At 43.2% G+C, this 22,669-nt stretch overlaps 1 protein-coding gene across 2 annotated transcripts in view; it reads right to left on the bottom strand.

Moving 5' to 3' along the window:
• RTN1 (reticulon 1) overlaps window positions 1-22,669 on the bottom strand; it is a 1,195,813-nt gene that overhangs the window by 570,762 nt on the left and 602,382 nt on the right. For both annotated transcript variants that reach the window (XM_069638899.1, XM_069638900.1), the window contains exon 3: window positions 5,372-6,184. In XM_069638899.1, coding sequence (XP_069495000.1) covers window positions 5,372-6,184 — 813 coding nt within the window. The remainder of the gene's footprint in view (window positions 1-5,371; window positions 6,185-22,669) is intronic.

The following is a 22,669-nucleotide window of genomic DNA, read 5'->3' on the forward strand; positions in this document are numbered from 1 at the left end:
AGACACTTACCTTGCATTGTCCCTATCTCAATTACAACACTACCCACCCTAGCTGCTAAAATGCTAAGCTCTATCACTATTTACTGCATAATGGCTGCCAACACATTCCTTGCGAGTGATACTAATAGTCAGGAATTCTACATCACGCTGCCCCCTCCAGAAATAGAACCTATCTCACCTTGCCTGCCAAACATAATCACCAATGATTTTGGCACCATCCGTTCGAAACACTCCTGTGCTATAGGGCTGGGCGCTAATGCCTCTCTTCCCTGTACCACAACCAACAGAAACTCCAAACTCAGGGCCAGGCTCTCTAAATTGCATGAGCCACTTACAAGATCACTTCCACCGACCAACTTGAAAACAAACTGCCAACAGAGTACAAAACCTAACCACACTAAGAGGCCATCCTTCCTACCAGTTCCTTCCAATCCTTAAGACATAAACCCAAGCCCAAGGTCACAAATACATCCATCCTTGGTCAGGTTAAAGCTGCTACAGCGGCTCATTCCTTTAAAGGTGCACTCCTCAACGTGAGATCGCTTGTTGCCCATGCTCAAGACATTGCCGACTTAATTACAGAAGGTAATTTGGAATTCCTCGCGATAACAGAGACTTGGTTCCATAATGCTGCAGGACCGTCGCTCACGCTAGCTATCCCTGATGGTTACACAATATCCAGGCAAGACTGAGTTGGCACCCGAGGCGTTGGAATCGCCATTATATCTAGAATAAGCCCCTCTCTAAGACTAATCCCTTCTCAAACCTTGCAATCATGTGAAATCCTCACTGCTAAACTCTCGATAAACAACTCCCAAACACTCACTATTCATCTAATATATAGACCACCTGGTCCTCTCAGGACTTTTGAGGAGGACTTGCACAATACTTTATCCAATAATGTGAAAAAAAACCTCCTAATTACTGATTCTAGGTGATTTCAATCTAGGTTATAATGATCCAGCAGACAAGTATTCCTCGGATATAGCCAACACCATCAATGCACTATGATTGATTCAAAAAGTCAACAATCCTACCAATATGAAGGGAAGAATATTAGACTGGGTAGCCGATCACAACTGCACAGTAGCCATTTCCTCCATCCTGCCTCAATCGTGGACAGACTATTCACTTGTGTCTTTTAATGTAGCAACTACCAGAACCACTCCTATGGCCCCACCAATGGTGCCACCATGTTTACCTAGAAATAAAAAGAACATTATAGCGGACAAAGTGATCCCTGCTATCCTCCCTACCCTAAATGAACTGCCAGACAACCTGGACCCTAGCACATTGGTCCATGAATACAATAAAATCATGCTTGCTACAATGGACAAAATAGCCCCACTTAAACTCAGAACAAGTAAACCTAAAGCCCACCTAAACAAATGGTTTACGCCAGAATGAAAGAACCTACGCCTTATGAAAAGAAAATGTGCTACCAAAAATGTGCTACCGCCTGGAGACAATGGGGGTCATTCCAAGGTTGGAGGTAAGGGATTACCGGCACCGGTAAGGGTGCCGATGCCGGTAATCCCTTACCTCCGTATTCCGAGGTCCCTTTGCGGGTACTTCCTTACCTCCTGCTTTTAGCAGGAGTTAAGTACGGGACCCGCAAAGGTACTTCGGAGGTAATTATGGGACCGTAATTTACGGTGCCGTAATTACCTCCTTCCCCATTCCCATTGAGCCCTATGGGGCAGAAATGGGAATGTGGAAGGGAAAAAGGTGAATGGGGAATTACCGGTCCCTCCAACCCTGGAATGGACCGGTAATTACTCCATTCACCATGCTGGATTTGGGACGGTTTCGGAGGCAACCATGGAGCTAATTACTCCATGGTTAGCTCCAAACCCGGAATGAGGCCCAATGTCCTTCCAATGAGACAAAGCTAACTTAACTTCCATCTCCCTGCACTATAAAAATGAAGTTTGCATAGCCAAACGGAATTCCTTCAACGAACGGATTGCCAATTCCAATTCGAGCATGAAAGAACTCTTCTCCATACTGAAGGAATTAGAGACACCAATTGTCACACCCGATATATGCACCAAGGACAAGACCTGGTGTGCGGACATCCAACATGCGTTAGCAAATAAAATAGACACACTCCAAAATAAAATACAACAAAAAAAGATACTCTGAACTCACAGCACCTTCCCAAAATTTCACCATCTAGTGATACACCCACCTGCCAAACTAATAAATTCTACTTCTCTAAAACTTCTACCTTAGAGGTAGAGAAAATCATCCTATCTCTCAAACCCTCCAACTGCAAAGGTGATATCTGCCCACCACAAATAATCAAAGATGCAGCCAGAGACCTTTCACCATTCATCTCCAAATTGATCAACGCCTCTTTCTCTTCCGGTATTATCCCTGCCAGTCAAAAAGCAGACATGAGATCCTCGTATCCCTACTAATTACTGCCCTATTACTACGGTACAATTTTTACTTAAAATATTGGACAAAGTAGCTTATACCCAGATTCAAAGGCACCTTGAACTACATGAGCTCCTAGGAGCTAGACAATCGGGCTGCCGTCCACTACATGGGACGGAAACTGCCTTCATTGATTTAAAAACCCAAATTGACGAACTGAAAGATAAGGGGAAGACAGCACTTTTTTTACTAGATCTCTCAGCTGCATTTGATCTCGTGGACCATAACGTCCTCTGTAAACACCTGGACTCAGCAGCCCACTTCTCTTCTGAGGCCATCAGATGGATTGAATCCTTCCTGAGTGAGAGAACATTAAGAGTGTTCTCCCCTTCGGCAGCAGCAGATCCCACACCCATCCTGTGCGGTGTCCCTCAGGGCTCCTGTGTCTCCCTGACTCTATATAACATTTTCACCAAACCCTTGTTTGATGATCGGGACCTTGTGGGTATCACCTACACTAACTATGCAGATGATACAAAGATTCTCCTCCCGCTTTCTGGGGAATCATAGTAGGGATCTAGAGTTGGTGAACAGTGTATATCTCATCATTCAGGCATGGATGGCCACACATGGCTAATGCCTGAATGATGATAAGACAGAGTTGATAATGCTGGGCACGCATTCTAACATTAACAAATTAGGCCAGGAATATGCCTCATTCAATATCGACGGAAACATTATCAAGGAATCCAAGAAGTAAAAACCCTTGGCTTTTACCTGGACTCTACCATGTCCTTTGACAAACAAGTGAAATCTCTGGCCTCGACCACTGCCTACACTTGCAAGTTAATAAGAGCTGGTAAGCCCTTCCTTTCTAACGACAGTTGCTTGATTTTGGCTAGAGCTCTAATTCTATCCAGACTTGATTACTGTAATGCCCTTTACAGTGGTGCTAGCAAAGCTACCATCCAGAGGTTACAAACCCTACAACATAATGCCCTAAGAGCTGCGCTTGGCATAAATAAAAGAGTACATATCTCTTCCACCAGATGCCAACATAAATGGCTCTCCACTGACAATAACATACAGTTAAAAATGATCTCCTTGACTCACAAAGCCCTTAATAACACTGCCCCTAGTTACCTCATGGATAAATTAACCTCTAAGATCCTCTACCAGACCGACAACAACATCTAACACCAACTGCCTTGTAGTTCCAAGAGTCAGACTAACTAAGATTGGAGGTAACAGCTTTCCTGTTTAGGCTGCTAAACTGTGGAACGCCTTGCCCCATAAGCTGAGAGTAGACCAACGCTACCTTCTCCTTAGAAAGAACTACATTAACTACATCAATGCCAATGTTCGCTAGACATCTCCACACCTAGCACCAACGCTGTTTTAGACCACTAGTCAAAGCCACCTCAATAGTATGTTTCTTGTATTGTCTGTATATTTCCTGTATAGGTAATACTATTGCAATGTCAATGTTGACTGTAAATTTTACTTTATTTCTGTGTACTACTCTGTAACTTGTACAAATGTGTAACCTGTAAGCCTTGCATTTTCTTACTGCTGTGCCCTCCTACCTCCGGGTTTGGTGCGCATTAAAAATAAATAAACAAACACACTGCAGTGCCAAATCCTACCTGTGCTGTCCTAATTAAGGCTGATGCAGCTTTAAGGATTTTCACCCCGCGGGCGGTTTTGTCGACCTCTGGTTTACTCCCAGTAAAGCAGAATTGCTACAACTGTGAAATATGTAAAGAAAACAGCGGGGACGTACAGATAAAAGTAGGCGGCTGAAGAAGGCAACACACCTTCTAGTGCGTTATTTGTTTGTCTTATGTTCCAGTCTTTTAATCCAGCAAGAGCACGTCTCCCAAAGGCTAATTCTACTTGCTGGTACAGGTGGCACTTATCTGGCACCATCAGATAAAGAGAACAACACGCATGCTTCAATTAGGAATAAACCTTTTGGAAGCATATAGTTCTCAGCTTCTTACCGATGCAGCAATAGTCTTAAAACATTCATCCCTCGATTTCTATACCCTGTAAGCAAATTATATGTTTGTTAGTGAGAACAAAGGATGATCTGTCAAGATAGTGTATTTAGTCACTTCAGTGACAATTCATAAGCAAACATAACTAAACAATTTAGGGAAATATGTGGCACTTAGCCACATTGACAACCTGTATGTGCCAGTTACAGACATCAACATTAAGCATAAGATCTCTGTATAGTATTTTCTTGGAGGGCCCTTGAACAACAACATCACTTTGTAAAGAAATAAATAACAATCGTAGTATTTTCGCATTATTAACATTTTACTATGAATTACGAATATCCTCTTTAATCTGGCGGACTAGTAGGTTCCTGAAATCAGAGGCAGTGGAAGGAAATGTACTGTGATGGATGAATTCACACTTTATCATTACTCTCCCATGACTACTGATCCAGGTGTAAGCTTTGCGTCTTTGGTACTTGTAGGTCCTGTGTGGTTCCCTTGTCTAGTAGCTGCTCTTTCGGCATTTGCCTAGTCCTATCTTACCTGAGTGCCAGCCCAGGGTGCAATTCTGCACTGGTAAATTGAGCTTTTTATTCAGTACATTCAGTGCATGTTGTGAAGACATCACAAGTACACCCGCGTGTCAAAGAATAATACTATTTAAGATAAAAACGGGATCTAAAATTCACAAGCACATACATCATTGCCATCAAACTGGTATACAAGGTAGAAAACCACAAAATATACTTACAAACATTGTAAAATGTGCTAAAACAATTCAATAATACCTACAAACTCAATGGCTTTCTAATTTCAATTATAGAAAAATCCGTCTTTGACCAGCATATGTGTAACAGCTCCCCTTTTCTAGGTTATAACCGTCTAGTGTAGGAGATCATATATTCATTGCCAAATGTACACACCATTCCTTCCCCTTCTTAGATCCGTGAAATACTCAACATAAGGCAAGTAAATTCACTTACCTTTTTTCTTATTCAGGAATGTGAGCGATGATGATGATGATAATGGTATGGCACTCTTTCTGCCAGAGTCCTTTGAAGTTGTTTTGCTTTGCTTGAAGACTGTTGCCTCCACTGGTTTCTTCTGGGTCAACTTGTCTTTGGACTGTTCAGAACTCATTTTAGAGTGTGGGGGCTCAATCTTTGCTTCTGATGCAGCAAAAGCACATTTCATGTACGAAGCGGATTCGGCTAGATTTTCTCTGTTCATCTTGCTCTCGGTTGCGTTATTGACTTCGTAATCGGAGCCATCCGTGCCATCGTTCCGTGAGCCGTTCTCCTCTTCGATTATGTCCATGTGGAAGGGTTTCATCAGAGGGGAATCTTGATCCCTCTTTGGGCTTTCCTCTGAGGCTGAAGAACCATCACAGGACTCAATGATGAGTTCACTGTCCAGTTCAGCTTCACGCTCCTCCCTCAGGATACTATACTGGATGGAGGGAGACGCTGGTGACGGCGGAGGCCCACCAATGTGGCTGAAGGTCATGTAGGTAGAATGCATCGCCTCCTCTGAAGTTGCTTGTTCTTCTGATACAAGCTCGATTTCTGAATCGCCGGAGTCGGCACTGCTAGCCTCGTTATCCAGTGGGGATGATGGCGCCGCTGGCGTCCCGGGCAGGTTCTTCGCATCGGGAGTTTCTGAGCAAACACTGGGCGCCTGCTGGTCTTCACATGATTTGAAAGAGAAGCCTGATGCACCATCCTTTGCCTTGATAGCATTGATAAGTTCATCTTCAGATATACTGTATTTGCTTAGATTCTCTGACCCAGATGGCTCTGTAGTTAATAGAAAAGGCAAAGAGGAAAAGGCAAACACTTTATACTGTGAACATCATTTGGCATTATTCAGAAATAAACTTAATAGTGTACATCTGGTGCAAAGCAAAAGTCATAGAATAGCAAGAAATCTGAAATAAAACTACTGAATAAAATACTTTTCAATGTAATCCTATTTTGGAGTATATTTTTCAAGTGCAGAAGACACATAGGAGCGCATTTTCAAATTAACCGTAATGTCAATGGTAGACGTAAAAGCCGTGCGTAAGGCTGTTACGCCTTCCATTGATGCCACGGCTCATTTTCATTCATTTGTATGGCAGAGAGGAGGGGCCGAATGCAACTTGTGTTTCTGCCTCCTCTCTTCCAATCTGCTTTACAAATACTTTTTTTTGCCCGCACACATCCTGGGGATCCCTGGAGAACCTGCCAGCTTTATGCAACGGCATAAAGCCGACAGACTCCATAGGGATGCATTGTACACGCTCGCATGGCAGGCAGCATGTAAAATTAAATACTGCCTACCGTGCTTGCATTGCAGGCAATTTTTACAATTATAATTTAACAATGCCTACCATACATGGTTGCCAGCATTGAATTGTAATTGTAAACGCTGCCTGCCACATTAGCATGGTAGGCAGCATGTACTCATTTGCACATGCGTGCACGCTGCATTTTATCCTGCACATTTACACTCCGCCATGCCAATGACCAAAATTGTGCAGATATTTAGTGTAAGACACACAGAAGAGGATGTTCGAGTGGTGAAAATCCTGTCTGATCGGAGTGAGCACTGAAGCCATTTATCTATATGCAATAGTAAGAAACAATGAACCGACATAATGATAATTACCTTTGTTTAATGGTTATAAAATGGGATAAGGGACAAAAGCAATTGTAAATAAGGTGATTCCAAAAAGAAGCAAAGATGTGTGTGTGTGTGTGCATAATGGCAATGTACTGTAGGAACCAGGATATTAAGTCAGTTTTGAACAAAGTGGCCTTATAAATGTACATATTCAATCATTCAGTCATCATAGTAGGTAGGGTTTAATTGTAACTGTAAACACTGCCTGCAATGCTTGCATGGTAGCCAACATTTAACTGTGCACACTGCCTGTACATTGTGCCTGTAGCATGTACATTACACCCCTATGGAGTCCACCTGCTTCATCCTGGCACATAAATCCATCCATAGGGATTTCCAACATTTGCGCCAGTATCAGTATGAAAATACCTGCCAGTGCAAATGCTGGGGCATTTATATAGCAGAGGGAAAAGGAGGCAGCGCAAATGCAAGTTGTGTTCCGCCCCCTCGTCTCCACCATACAAATGAATAAAAACGAGCCGTGGCATCAGTGGAAGGCATAAAAGCCTTATGCAAGGGTTTCGGCGTCTCCCTTTTATGTTACGGCTCATTTGAAAAATGTGCTCCAAGGTCTTTTCTACTCAGCCAAGATAGCCCACATTTGCCCACTGTGGAGGTTGGAGTTGAACCATAGTGCCAACCCTCCCGATTTAGGAGGGAGACTCCCGACTTTTCAGTGAGAAAAACTATGTCTCCCGATTTTCTATCTCAAAACTCCCTCTTAGGTGCGTCTGAATGTTGGCATGTATGCATGTGATAATGCCTAATTTGTTAATAGCTTTTTTAGTTTTTGTACATTTTGTTTAGCTCGAGCTGAGTTTATCTGAAACAAAATCTTTAGAGAACCATACATACCACATTGCTCAGATCCTCTGAGGACGTTTTATACCATCCAGCCATCTACACGATTTCCTGCCTGAGAAAGAATCGTCTGGCACAGATTAGATGCAACCCTTCGCCAGGAAATTTAGACAAGTATTTAAAACTCTTCCTTTGAGTTGGTCTTGCACTCTTTCATTCACTGCCTTCTTCCTTCTTCAATGAAGTGATATTACCCAAGACACCGGGCTGGCCCTGTCAGTAACAGCCTGCCGCCCAAGTTAAGGCCCAGCGCAAAGTAAGGGTCCCTTAATGAGGGCGACAGTGCCGTTACCGACATGACCGCCCACCGCCAAAGGTAATATCGCCATTAGCACCCATGTAGTTACCAATGGGGGTGCTAATGGTGTGTATTGAAAGAAAAAAAAGAAACATACCTTTTCTGCGCTACCCGGCATGGCATCCTGGTTCACAGTCTGTTTTCAGTGATGATGACTGCGACATCCTCAACATTGAAAAAGGACTCAGGGAACCACGGCGCAGCACTGGGCTGTGCAGAAAGGTACGTATCTTTTTCATTAAACAAAAACACTCTTCGCACCCACGTAGGTAACTACACAGGTGCTAAGAGGTGAGGGAGGGGAAAGGAAGGAGGAGCAGGGAAGGGAAGAGGGAGCTGGCCAGCAGCACCCAGCCTGCTCGGAACGTCGGCTTGTATCATACAATATTTGATACTGGCGCTTTCAATATTCATCAGACTGTGTACTCTGTAAGTCTCTTCCTCTGAATTATCAGAGTCCTACCTTGATGGTAGGTGACAGGAGAGGGAAAAGAAGAAAACTGGCCTAGCAGATTGTGATGGGGGAAAAGGAAAGGAGAAGGGCTATTGAGGCTAGAAGAGAGGGAATAGCATATCGATGACATTGGTAAAAGGTTAAAAGGCAACAGTGGAGAATGAGTCTGGAGAACATGGAGTACAGGAAACTCAAAGAGGATTGGGAAACATGCAATTTTTTTATGTCCTTATTTTTTTTAATTTAGTCTATTTGGGTCAAAGAATGCATAAAAACTAAATCACGGAAACATCCCTATAAAATAAACGTACATAACACACAGAACAAATTATGAAGTACTCTTGTATGTCAGTCTGTGGTCCTCATTTGTCTGTCATGTGTTTCTTGAAGAGCAGGGTCTTCAGTTCTTTCCTGAATCGCAGGAGGGAGGGGGCCTGATGTTAGCAGTACAAGCACCCTGAGTGTGAGAGTACAGCATGAGAATGCTTGGTTTCTGGTCTTGTCCTTCTTGCACTTCTTGGATTGCAGTCTAGTAATATCCAGGCTCCTTGTTTTACATTGACCTTGTTAGTTGGTGATCTTTTCAGGTAAGTATGATAGTGACTTGGGCATTAGAGATTTGTAGGTGATGCAGGCTGGCTTAAAGGTGATAAAATCATGGAGAGGTAATCTGTGTAAATCACGGAAACATCACTATAAAATAAACATACATCACACACAGAACAAATAATGAAGTACTCTTGTATGTCAGTCTATGGTCCTCATTTGTCTGTGACGTGTTTCTTGAGGAGCAGGATCCTACTTACCTGAAAAGATCACCATCTCCCAAGATCAATGCAAAACAAGGAGCCTGGAGCCTTGTAATCAGTGTAGTTCCTTGAGCATGGGGAAAATATGGCCAAACATCTTTAATCCTGCAATGAGGCCAGAGTGGAGATTGGGACACCTGCTAGGAGGGCATTGCCCTCCAGGTAGGAGACTCTGAGTAGGGGATGAAGGATTTCATTCAGCACAGGAGTGAGTACAGATACCATGATGTTTGCGTCCTCTTGGGGATGTGTGCTTCTTAATTGTATCACATTGCTTCATCATCATCAACCATTATCGTCTCTGCCCTCCTCCACAGCTAATCTTCGTATATATATATTTTTTTTCATTTAAAATGTTATGTTTGGATTCCAAACTTTTCAGTTATCTTAAGAATTTTAAACGAGCCTCATTTACTTCATGGTTCTGTTGTTTAGGACATAATAGCTATCCAGAATTGAATGATAGTAAAAATTAATGATTTATCGTGGCCACTCAGAATTTGGGACCATCTTTCATGTGTGTCCATCTGTTTCTCTGATATTTCGAAATAGTCCCTGAACACATTTCGTTTCTCAGTTAGAGTTGTGCATATCATCACTATGTGAAAAAGTGTTTCAATGGTGTTTTCTAGGTTACAAAACCGACAGTTTGAGTCCAATTGTTTGGTTTGAGTTAACTAGTCTTGTGTCGGTAGAATGTTAAAATGAAAGTGCAAGTAAAGATCTCAGATTTTTTGATCAGGAAAGCGAGCTAAGCATTCTGGTAGTTCATTTAGAGTTCTTGTTCCCATTTCGCATCTCAGGTGTTGTTTGTATTGAGTTTATTGGGCTTTTATTTTAATCCAGTTGTTTCACTGTATTTTGCGTTTTGCACATTGGGGTCTCTGTATCAACATCTCTTCTGAGATCTCTTCAATTTGCATCAATTTCTCGACCTTCGTTGACCAGTGTTGTAGTGCTGTTGTGTGTATAGCATTCTTTTTTTTGCGGAATATCGCTACTGCAGGAATTTGTTCATTGCAGATTATTTTTCTGTACAGGTCAATTTGTTTCCACACAATTATTGATTGGAGGGATTCTAAGGCTAATTCATACAGAATTCTCATCATTGGAAAATTGGTCGACAGCGCCAATATTTTCCTCCAAAATATTGCTTCATACAAATGCCACTTGATTTGCTGTTAGTTGATTACAGTTTCTCCAGCATAAGTAAGTATAGGAACCACTTTTTGTTTAAATAGTGCCACTGCTGGTTTCAGTGAGAGTTTGCCAAACTTGCAGTGAAAAAAACGACCTTGATGCGCAAGTGATAGGGCTTTTGTTTCCAAATGGTCTTTCCATTCCTGTTTGTTTCCTGATGAGTTTATCATTGCGCCCATATATTTAATGTTGTTCACCACTTCAATAGGATTTCCTCCTAGTATTGCTGTAGGGTTTCTTTGTTTCTTCCTTTTTTGGTTTATCAACGTCATCAGTTTTGATTTTGCAGTGTTAATTTGTAGTTTGTTATCTTTCATGTAGTTTTCTAGCTTGTCTAGACTAACTTGGAGGCCGGTCAATGTTTTATCGAAGACAATGATGTCGTCTGCGTAGATCAATGTTTGTATAGGTTCTTCGTTTATCTTTGGGGGGTTTGTTGCTGAAGCTTGAATTTGTTCAACGAAGTCTGAGGTGTAGAGGTTGTATAGGCTCGCTGCCAGTGGACACCATTGTTTCAAGCCATTCCAGGTGTTTATTGGGCTTGACACTGTTCCATCTTTTGTTAATCTAACTCGGATAGTAGTGTTCGAGTAGAGTTGTTTGATTGGATTAAGAATGGATGCTGGGCATTTCCACGCTATCACTTTTTCCCATAATTTTTGACGATTTACAGTGTCGAACGCTAGTTTTAGATCTATGAAGGCTGCATAGACCTGTTGTTTCTTTGTTCTAGCTTCATGCTTGATAATGTTTAGGAGCAATAGATTGATGTTTGTTCCTACTTTTTGGACAAATCCAGTTTGTCATTTTACAAATCTGCCATTTGCTGCTGCCCATTTAGTGAGGTTTTTCAGAAGGAAAGAAGCAAACAGCTTCCACCAATGGTCCAGGAGAGTGATGGATCTATAATTCACTGAGTCTTTCCAGTCGCCCTGCTTGAATATTGGGATGAGTGTTGCAAATTTCCAACTGATGGGTATTTGTTTCGTTCGTTCTATCAAAATGAGCAGCTGAACAAATAATGCAGCCCACTCTTCTGGAGCTGATTTTAAGTTTGCGTTTGAGAGGCCGTGAGGCCCGGGGGCTTGCGATGTTTTCAATCTCATGATCGTTTTTGAAATATCTTCCACTTCTCAGTTAAGGTTCCACGGGGGCTCTACTTTGGGTCTTTGTGGGTTGATGTTATGGGACCTCGTCTTGTAGAGGTTTGTAAAGTGCTGTATCAAGGCCTGTTTATCTACTTCTTGAATCATCATGTATGACGACATGGTATTCTGCTTCAAGAGGGACCATAATTGTCTCGTGTTTCTCTGATTCGGGGCTGCCAATATCGCTTCTGCATCAGTTTGATGTAGCAGGGCCTGTGCTGATTTTATTCAATTCATCTAATTCTGTTTTTCTTTTTTGATTTCTTGTCTGGATGTTAATGTATTCTGTTTTTTTAATAAACAATATTTTATGAAAGTTTTTTTTCATTCGATTAATCTCGTTATTAAAATAATGCTTATGGATTTTATGTGGTTTCCCATTTTTTGAAGCGCGTTGTTGATATTCCCGTAGAATCCATTCGTAGTTTAGTCTGTCGTTATCAGGTCTTGTCGTGGATTCAAATTTCTTTAGAAGGGTGGTCATGTGATGTTTTATTCGAAGTTTATTCATGCCGTTGTTCAATTCTAACTCAGGGAGGTTCAGAGGATCCGCATGGACTCGAGGTGTATCCCAGGTTATTGCTATTAGGTGATGGTTGCCATTGTCCTGCGTAAGATTGGTAGCTCTTCTCAATGTTTGTAATATTCCTTCTGAAACAAATATATAGTCGATAATTGCTCTTGAGTTGGCACGTGTCCATGTTGGTTGCATTTGGCCTTGGTCGTCTATCGGTTTCCCTGTCAAGGTAAGATGTCGAATGGCTATTTCCTTGACCCATTTTCTCGCTCTAGGGGTTAAATTGAGCGGATCCCTGGTTGTTCCATTCGGGTTGAATATGTGGATGTTAAGGTCCCCGGCAATTATAAAGTTCAAGCTGGCTGTATTTATTTGAAAGGACATCTATTACAGCTCATATTGAATCAATGAATGTGTTATCGTTCATTGCTGTCGGGTTCCAATAAACGTTAAAAATACCTAAATATTTCTGGTGACTTTTTTCAGGAAGTTCATTAGTCTCAGGAGAAGGCATGTGTAGGATAAGATATTGTGCACATGGGTGCAGTTTCTTATTTGCTATTATTGACCAATTGGGATCTATTTTTGTTAAGATCATCATCCCTGATGATGGCCTGCCATGTTGTGGTTCTATTGCCGGATTCATATGAGTTATAAAGCCTTCACAAACTACTTCAGATGCAATCCATGTCTCTTGCAAGCATATTATGTCAATGTTTTTAACGTCAGAGGAGCCTTCTGCGAAAAGATGTCTGTGCCCTCTAGTGTTCCACAAGCATAATGTGTAACTTATTTTCGATTTGTCATGCTCACCACAAGTTACCTTGATGTATAGTTTGAATGCTGAGGAACCAGACATCCAGCTCAGGGCACACAGTGCAAGTATAATATCAGTGACAGTCAGAGAAGGAAAGTAAAATCCCAAAGCACCCAGGCCTCATATACCTTTAGTCCAGCCCCCATAGCCTTTGCTGAGCCTAAGAGAGGATGATCACATTTGCCAATCAGACGCAGCTCAGTCCAGAATCACACAGGTGCAGATCCTTGTCCAGGATTCGACCAGGGTAGGGAGAAGAGACCATAGTATATAAACCCAGATGGGGACCTGTTGGAGAGAGAGAGAGAGAGAGAGAGAGTGAGCGAGAGATCAGAGAGAAGGAGACTAATGGAGAAGGAGCTGGGCGAATAACCACAGGGATGGCGAAAGTCTCCAGAGGTCAGTGCAAGGTAAGACTGGAAGAGTGCGGGCAGGAGATTTGGAGATAATGGTGCAGGAACCATCACGAGTTTCGGAGACAGGGGTGTAAGATCATGTAGAGATTTAGAAGTTGAACTGCAGGGCCTTAAGGTATAACAGATTGAGGTGCAGGGGCCACCCAGAGCTCTGACGATTGGAGAGCACGGCTCACCCAGAGGTTTGGAGGTTGTAGGACTGCAGATTCTTGGGAGGGGTCCAGAAGTTACCCAGAGAGTCAGAGAACAGTGATTAATGTGTACAAAAGGGTGAAGAATGTAATGGAAAGACTTGAAGAGAGGAGGTAGTTGTGACCAAACGGCTGAAGATGGCAACAGGGAGAGTGGAGACAGGGGTGCCCAAAGGGGCGAAGAAGGAGCTAGCAACAGAAAGCTGAAGAGAGGAGTGCCCAAAGGGGCGAAGAAGGTAAAATAGAGTGATCAAGAGAGCCAAAACAGTTGTGCGTAAAAGGGTGAATAAAATGGCAGAATGCGAAATTGGCAATTGGAAGCAGAGTCTCACAAGATGGAGGAAGAGATAATGAAGGAGTTGGAAAGAATACCCTATGCAGGGAAGGAGGATATACAATTAGAACAATAGGACAGGGAAGGCATAAGTCCAACTCGCCAGTCTAGGAAAGTTCCAGCAGACCAGGTAGGTCCAAGGAAAGCAGAGAAGGCGGAAGGAGGTACGAGACAATGTTGCTACTTCAAAGGTGATGGAGCACATAATAAGAGTAGAGAGGATGGAAGGAGGTCCAGCCCTGAGACTCCTGAGAGAGACAGAAGGGGTTCAGGTGGAAAGGAAGGGCCACACTCCCCATTGGGCCCAATGGGGAATTTTCAGTGCTATTACCGCCAGCGGTATTAGCGTAGCAGTAATAGTGCTGAAAATCGGTAACATCGCAGCGGATTTGCCGCATTTAAGGGTTACCACTAAACTTGTGATGAGGCAGATACTCTTAAAACATATATTTAAATAAAAGTCCTAAAAGAGCCTGTTGGGTGCTGGTCTTATTTCTGGTCAAAGCCACCTTCATAATGCCCTAATTTCCATAATATATCACTTTAAAATGTATCAAAGTGATACTTCTCTGAGGGGGACTGTTATATGTGCAAAGGGTCACACAAGGGGCACCAGGCAGCACTAGGGTGTCTCATTTGTACCACCTCCAGCAGTTGCATGATCCAGTTAGTAGGTCCCCATCGCCCAGAGTTCCCCAGTCTACATGCATAGCTTCTTCAAACGCACAATTGGAGAGCCATTTCTAGGGGAGGATCTTACATGCGAAAAGGGAAGTGTGCTGATTCGATGATGTTAGACCAGGCATATGATTTTAATGTTTATGTTACATTTCTGCTTTTTTGGTGGTCTGGTAATTTTAAGATGGTCAGGTCTCTGGTCATAATGTGTAGTCTTTGAATTCCGTTTTTAGGGGCTTAGTGTTCAAATCTCAGAGACAGGTTGTGAAATTCACTATTTAATTCTTCAGGTGTTCCGTGATCACATTGCAATAAACACCTTCTTGGATTTGAGATACACAAACTCTTTTTCAGTTATATTGGGAACTTAACTTCTGTAAGGAACTCATGGTGGCAACAGTAAAGACAGACACAAGTGATCATAGTTCAAGGGTGTTTATTAAACTGTATATGCGGGTTGAAAAAATGCCTAATCTAAACCTAAATCTAAGATGGGAGCAAGCTACGACCATGAATAATACTAAGGCTGTCCTAGTGGCGTCTTGTCAAATAAAAAGGCCTATACTAAGAAAAACCTATTGCCAATCTTTACAACTAAATACAAAAGGGTGTGAGATAGGATTCACAGAAAAGAAAGAAGTGTTCACAAATAAGTCAGGATGTGGTTGTCAGGGTCTCCCCTCCCCACGTTTTGAGCACAGGATAAGGCAGGACTCCAGAGCACAATACATGCTCAAGCTTTCCCAGCGTGAGACTACAGTTCAGTTCTCAGGTATCAGGACCTTCGATGGTTGTCTCTTTTCTACAAAACGTCTCCGCCTCCAAGGACATTGGGTGATAACTTTTCGCCTCTGGATCCCCCTCTTCCGGGCCTCAGATTCCCAAAAACTCCTATCAATATCAGGACCTTCAGTGGTTAAATCTTTTACTATCCGAGGACCTGGTATGTTCAAAATCATAAACAAAAAGTTCCTTTCTGATTGTACTGGGGTGTTGATTCTTCATCCCTGGGTCCCCCTCTTCAGGGCTCAGGCCCCTCTTGAATATCAGCCTCCATCCGTCAGGTTTACTCTGGCTTGCATTCAAAAAGATTCCTCTATCGACTTCACATGTCGGTGGGCTGATGGTTTTTCACCCCTGGACCCCGCTCTTCCTGGCTCACACCCTTCTTGAATGTCAGCCTCCCTCCCGTCAGGTTCACTACAGCTTTTATCAACTCAATTTCACTTCTGGCATTCATAAATCTCAACGTCTTTTTAAATAGTTCACTGTGTACATCCCTCTGTCGGGTTCACCTTTGTCAACACAATGTTCTTTGGGACTTTAGGCTTCACCCCTTTCCATCGGCATCCCTCTGTAAGGTTCATTCTTGCTAACTTTACATTTCCTTCTACTTTCTTATGATGCAGAATTCCCTTCCCTTGGGTTTTCACTGGTTTGTCGGTCAAAGACTTTCATCTGTACAGGGGGGTTTTGCTAGACACCTGTATGCCCACTTTAACCTTTTCCTTGCGGCTCTTCTAGGCCTTCTGTTATTGGTAGATTTTAACAAATGTGGCATCAACCAGAGTCTCTTGAATGAGCACCCAAGTGGTGCCAGACACCTCTGCAGCTGGTTTTCCCTTAATGTTAACAGTTCTTTGAACTTCACTTTTGTGCCATTTTGAAACTTTCATTCATTACAGTTCGGTTTCTTATTGGTTCTCAATTCGACTCGCAGGCTGTGATGAACTGCTTGGCTTTTCTTGTCTCTGGTGTGAAGGACCCCCTGGCTTGGTTATCAGTGGAGGAGGGCTCTGTGTACCGCTTGCATCTGCTGTAACATACACCGGCTATTGTTTGTGGTCTTACGATTCCCTCCACCGAGGTTCACAGGCCTGGGTCGGAAAGGGCAAGGTCGCGTCTCTCCTTGTCACCCTTTTCGGTTGTTGCCGCCTTTCACCTCCTTGTGAATTGCTGTGTAGCTCTCTCGTCGTGCGGTCTGCCTTGCTCATAGTGTGCTCTCACGCTCCACCTTTTATCCCTGTGGTGAATGGAAAGGGGCGTCAGGTGTGTGATTCTGGTCAATTGCCTGACTTTGCCTGACCCTTGTATTGGGACATGTCAGGTAAACGGCTCTGGTGATTTTTTGGTCTGTCGTTTTTCATGTTGTGCGAAAGTGTTCGTGCCCGAAAAGGAGTGTGGGGGGTACAGTGTTTGGGTATCCTACGTGGTAGGATGGGGAAAGGTGTTATTAGAAGGGGGATACCGCGTCTCACCCATCAGTGTCCCACTTCTACTCCCCGAGGACGCCCCATCCAAGTGATCCTCCCCCACTGGTCCACCCCTTGGAACTGGATCCAATAGCGATGGCCGTGTCCTGGCCGCCTGGTTGACAGATCCCTGGGGACTAGTAAGTGAGACACCTCTAGGTTTCTCACACTTCCCACAGTGCTGAAATGTTCACTTTTCTTCTTTCAGGCTTCGCCATATCTCCTATATGTATTGGTTATGTTTGCTTTTTTTTCCTATAATGCAACATATTTTGACAACTTCTTGTGCTTCAGAATTCACACTTCATCAAATGTCTCTTCAGTGGCGTGTGAATGTGGACTGCAATTTCCACAATGCACCACACATTCACTTTGCTTGTTTTATGGTTCACTATCCCTTCCTCAGAGATATTGGGAAAATAGACTTAAATTCCCACAATACCCCTTTTTTTACCACCTCTCCTTCAGCACTAGTGGGACTGTGGACTGCAATTCTCATAATAGACCAAGTATTTGCCTTTTGCTTTAGGATTCACAACCTTTCCTTCAGAGCTATTGAGAACTTGGACGACAATTCCCACACTGCACCAGGTATATTCATTCATCTTGCTTAAGTGTTCACTATCTCGCCATCAGTGGCATTGGAAATGTAAATTCCAATTCACACAACAGAACAGCTTTTTATTTTCTCCTTCAGAGGTATTAAGGCATTAGATTTCAGTTCTGTCAATGCACATGGATTTCAGTTCCATTCAAACAGTAGTCCTTCCCTTTCTTTAATTCAGGATACCCATCAATTTCTTAAGGAGTTCTGGAAATGTGAACTTCGATTCCCTCCTTGCAACAATAATTCACTCTTCCTGTTTGGGGCTTCTGATCGCCCCAGGGTTGTACTCTATTGGGTTGTCTCCCTATTTTGTCTACTTCACTCTATTATTATTCATGCCCTTTTGGCCACACACACTGCTACTCCTTCTCCGGAGCATTCAGACACCAGTCTAAGCGTCTTACCACCCATTACACGTTTTCTGCTTCACCTCTCATACTGGGGCTGCGTCTGCCACCATCGATGTTACTGATTCCTCTCAGCAGTGCCTGGGATCAGCGCTAAGGACGTCATTTAGGGGTCGCCATGGGTCGCTCTTGTGACCCCTGAGGTCTCCCTTGCTACCCCTTAAAAAAAGTTTAAAAAAAAAAGAAATTACAAATTGAAGCTCCTGTTCTGTGGCCAATGCCATTTGCCTCTTTCTTTCTAGAGTGGCTGACTTTCTTGTTCAGGCTTCTTAAAAAAACAGAGGGTTCCACAAGTGTACCACTTTGAGTAGTGACTGATATAGTTTGTTCTTAAACACCTCAAATTCACAATGCAGACAAAATTCTCCAAAAAGCATTTAGAGTAGAATAAGCATCCATTTCGGACTATGTATTTTGCTTTTCGCAAGTTGCAATTATCGCATGTTTTTTTCTGCTGATACATATGGTGCTCCATTCTTGTACAAAATGTGTATCACGTTACAGTGATATTGTAACCATATTTTTCATAGTGTACTTAGAAACTACGTGATGCCACTTCCCGTTTTGTCAAGGGGTAAACGGTCGTGTTCCATCGCTTCCTGTGATATCACTTTCCGGTGAAGTCAAATGACATCCCTTCCTGTGATGTCATCAGAGGTCAAGGGTCATGTGATGTCACTTCCGCTACACCGGCATTTTGGTGAAATGACGTCTCTGATCAGTGTTTGCTAGTTTATATAGGATCCACAGTTGGTTTCTCCCGACTGGGGTTATTTCTCCCTTTGCTTGCTTCTGCTGATTCTCTCAGTGTTGGTGGGCTATGCAAGCCCTATCTCAGCATCAACCTCATCCTTACATGGGTTACCAGCTCCAAGATACTTCTAGTCACTATTAGATATATTGTTCAGGCGTTGTGATTCAGCGCTACCCTATATTGAGGCGATATTAACCGAAGCGTGCCAACCTGCCATTAACGGCCTGCCGTGCAAGTAAATGCCCTGAGCGAAGCAAGCGTCTTAACAAGGGTGGTGGTGCTGTTACAGAGGGTCGGCCCGCCGCAGAGGTAAATATCACCATTAGCACCTGTGTAGCTTCCTAAACGTGTGCTAATGGTGTGTTTTTATTTTTTAAAAACCCTTACCATTGGTGTACGGCTCAGCGCAGCACAGTGCTGCTGTCAAGGAAGTCATTTTTCCATGTTGATGACTGACATCATCAGCATGGAAAACAGGCTTGGCTGACAGCAGCACTGCACAGCACCGAGCCACACAACAAAGGTAAGTTTCATTTTTTTTTCTCTGAAGTAAAAGACACCCTTAGTACCTGTGTAGGAAACTACACGTGTGTTAAGTAGTGAAGGGGAAGGAGAGTAGGGAAGGGGAGGGGTCGCTAGCTGCCCAGGCAGCTCGGAACACAGGCTTGTACCATACAGGCCAGCCCGCATTCAGAGCTTCCAGATTAGCCATTGATATTGTTATGTAAATGTTGAGAATTGCTGCTAACAGTACTACCAAATAATTCCACCTCTATTCATCCTATGTTTAACACAAATTATCACCAAATTGGTGAATATGACATACTCTCTCCTTAATACTAAGTTCAACAAGTTTTCAACAATCATTACACCCTTCTAATATTAATGTTGTCATATGCTAAAGATTCAAGAAACAAATTCCATTCAAGGTGTCTTCCACCTGATCCATGTGCTCTGCATCTCTGCTTAGTTCAATGAGTATAATTAAATATACTAAACATTCCAAATATTATCAAAAATTAGTCATGGGCGCTCCTCTATGAGAACAAACACGGCAAAAATAGCCTGTTCTTTGGGAAGGTACCCACTCTAGAGTCTGCAGCCATACTTTAGCTCACTGTGCCTTTCACAGATGGGAAATATCCATTTGCACATCAGTCAGTTGCTGCAGATGGTAGGTCTCCGGATAAGTAACCATAGTAAAACCCCTTCAAAACCTCTTGCACAATTTGACCCCCAAGCCCATGTTATGACCTCAGGAAGCAGAAGATGCCTTTGTCACCATTAAGCAAGCACTCGCAACGGCTCCGGCTTTAGGTTTTCCGGATTATAGTAACCCCTTTGTGCTTACTGCAACTAACACAACGGTTTTGCTCAAGGTGTGCTGACCGAGTTACACAGTGACAAGAATCGGCCCATATCCTACCACAGTGTAGCCTTAGATCCAGTAGCCGGGGGACTCCGAGCTTCTCTATAAGCCATCGCAGTGGCTGCTCTGTTGATAGAAAAGATGACTCACCAGTGCAAGGTCACCCTGTCACGATTGCAGTTCCCCATGCTGTGCTGCCATTACTGCTTATGGGGAAGATGAAACATGTGTCCACCTCTTGCCTCACTCTATATGAGAAGTTACACATTTCTGCTGCTAATATAACCTTGAACTGATGTTCAGTCCTGAATCCTGTTTCTTTCTGCCAACCCTGCAGGATGGGGAACTGATTGACTGCCAGATGGTTGTGGAGAAGCTTATGTCCCCTTGTGCTGATTTGTCAGATGTGCCCCTTATGAGCCCCTGATCTGATTCTTTTCATGAATGGCTCACACCTATGTGTCCCAGAAACTGGGGAATTGGTTTCTGGTTATTCTGTATGTACACCCCATGCCGTCCTAGAAGCATATCGATTACGCATGGCAAAATCAGCACAGGTCACCCAACTCGTAGCTCTCACCCGTGCCTTGGCCTGGGATAGATTGGCCTTGATTGATACCGACTCCAGGTATGCACCCGGGGTGGTGCACGACTTTGGAGTCCTGTGGAAGCAGTGGGGGTATTTAACCTCCACGGGCACCCCAATATTCAATGGAAAATATGTGTCAGCCTTATTGAATGCATTGTTACTCCCTGCAGCTTTAGCTATTGTTAAATGTAAAGGACATGATCCCTCTCCGTCATTCACAGCTCAAGGAAATACACTAACAGGTGCTGCAGCTCATTCAGTGGCCTTGTATGGGCCCCTAGTTCTTAATGAATGTCTTGTTTGTTTTTCACTCCCACTGTTGCTGATTGCCTCCCTTTCCAGTCTGGCGATCCTTGAAGACCAAGCCTGTGAAGCCAAAAGGTGACCTGGACCCAACAGTACTGTAAATCGGGAGTTGATTTGCTGTGGTGTCCCCCAGATGGCTGCCTGGCGGTAACCAAGGTGCTCCTGCCCTTCCAAGTCTGTGAAGCTCACGGCTGAGCCCATTCAGATAAAAATGCTATGATTACACTACTGAATCGAGATTGGATGAACCCTGGTTTAGCCTCTATGGCTCAAGGTTATTATGAGAATTGTGTGACGTGTTTGACACACAATGTTGGGAGAGCAGTACGCATGAGGCTGTCTGCACATCCAGTACTGGAGGGTCCCTTCCTGCACATGCTGACAGACTTCATGCAGCTCCCCACCTGCATGAATTTCACTTATTGTTTGGTGATGGCAGACATATTCTCTGGATAGGTAGAGGCATACCCATGTAGAAAGGCAGATGCTGTTACAGTGGCATAAAAGTTGTTGGCAGAGTTCATACCCTGATTTGGATTGCCCCTCAGTATAGACAGCGGCCAAAGCACCCATTTTACTGGTTAGGTCATTAAAGAAGTGTGCAAAGCTCTAGTAATATATCAACAGTTCCATTGAAGTTATCACTCGCAGTCCAGCATACATGTAGAATGCTGCAATGGGGGACTTAAATTAAGACTGTCGAAAGTGTGTAAAGCGACATGGTTGAAATGGCCCCAAGCCTTGCCCCTGGCTCTGTTTGCCATGTGCAATAATCCCCAAGCGTAAACACAAACTGCACACAAAATCCTCACAGGGCACCCCATGAGAATGTGAACTGCATTCCCAGCAGTCCCCCACATCCAATGTTTTCCTCCAGTACTGTTGCATGTTGATAAAAATGGTTTGATCTCTCCACGCTCAGGTCCACAAAGTCCTGCCTGAACCAGCTACTCAGCACTGTCACTGTGTCCTGGTGAAGGACCATCAGAGGAGATCTGTGCCCCAGTCCACGTGGCGCGGCCTGTCCGAGGTCCTCCTAACTATGACCACCACAATTAAATGTGCTGAGATCCTGGCCTGGATTCATGAAACACATTGGGCCTCATTCCGAGATTGGAGGTAGTCATGGCGCTATTTGCTAATATTTATGTGTTCATGAATATATGTAGTTTCACTTTCACAGTACTTGGTTTCCAAAACCTTACTATTACACAAACAAATCCTAGATCATTGTCACAATTTAAACCATTTGTACTTACCCTCATCATAAAAATGAACTAGGGCTCTTCTAAACACACAATGAGTCCTCTATTACCTACTCGTACAATTACTTTATTAATTTTATGCCCAAATATTTGAGGCTGTCCCATTTTTCATTCTCATGTTCTGTTTTCCAGTGCCTAGCTAGCCGGTATCTCCTCGCTTCACTTATAATAGATCTGATGTGCCCATAAATCCTTGTTTGTAATTTTCTTTTCATACATCCTACATATTTATTGCCACAGATACATCTTATCACATACATACGACATATATACTTTTGCAACTCTTTGATTTTGATAATATGTCCTGTATTGTATTTAAAAGTATGTATCATGTCCGTTGCAAAA

This window comes from Ambystoma mexicanum, chromosome 14 (assembly GCF_040938575.1).
Source record: "Ambystoma mexicanum isolate Mex_15411 chromosome 14, UKY_AmexF1_1, whole genome shotgun sequence".
Lineage (NCBI taxonomy): Eukaryota > Metazoa > Chordata > Amphibia > Caudata > Ambystomatidae > Ambystoma > Ambystoma mexicanum.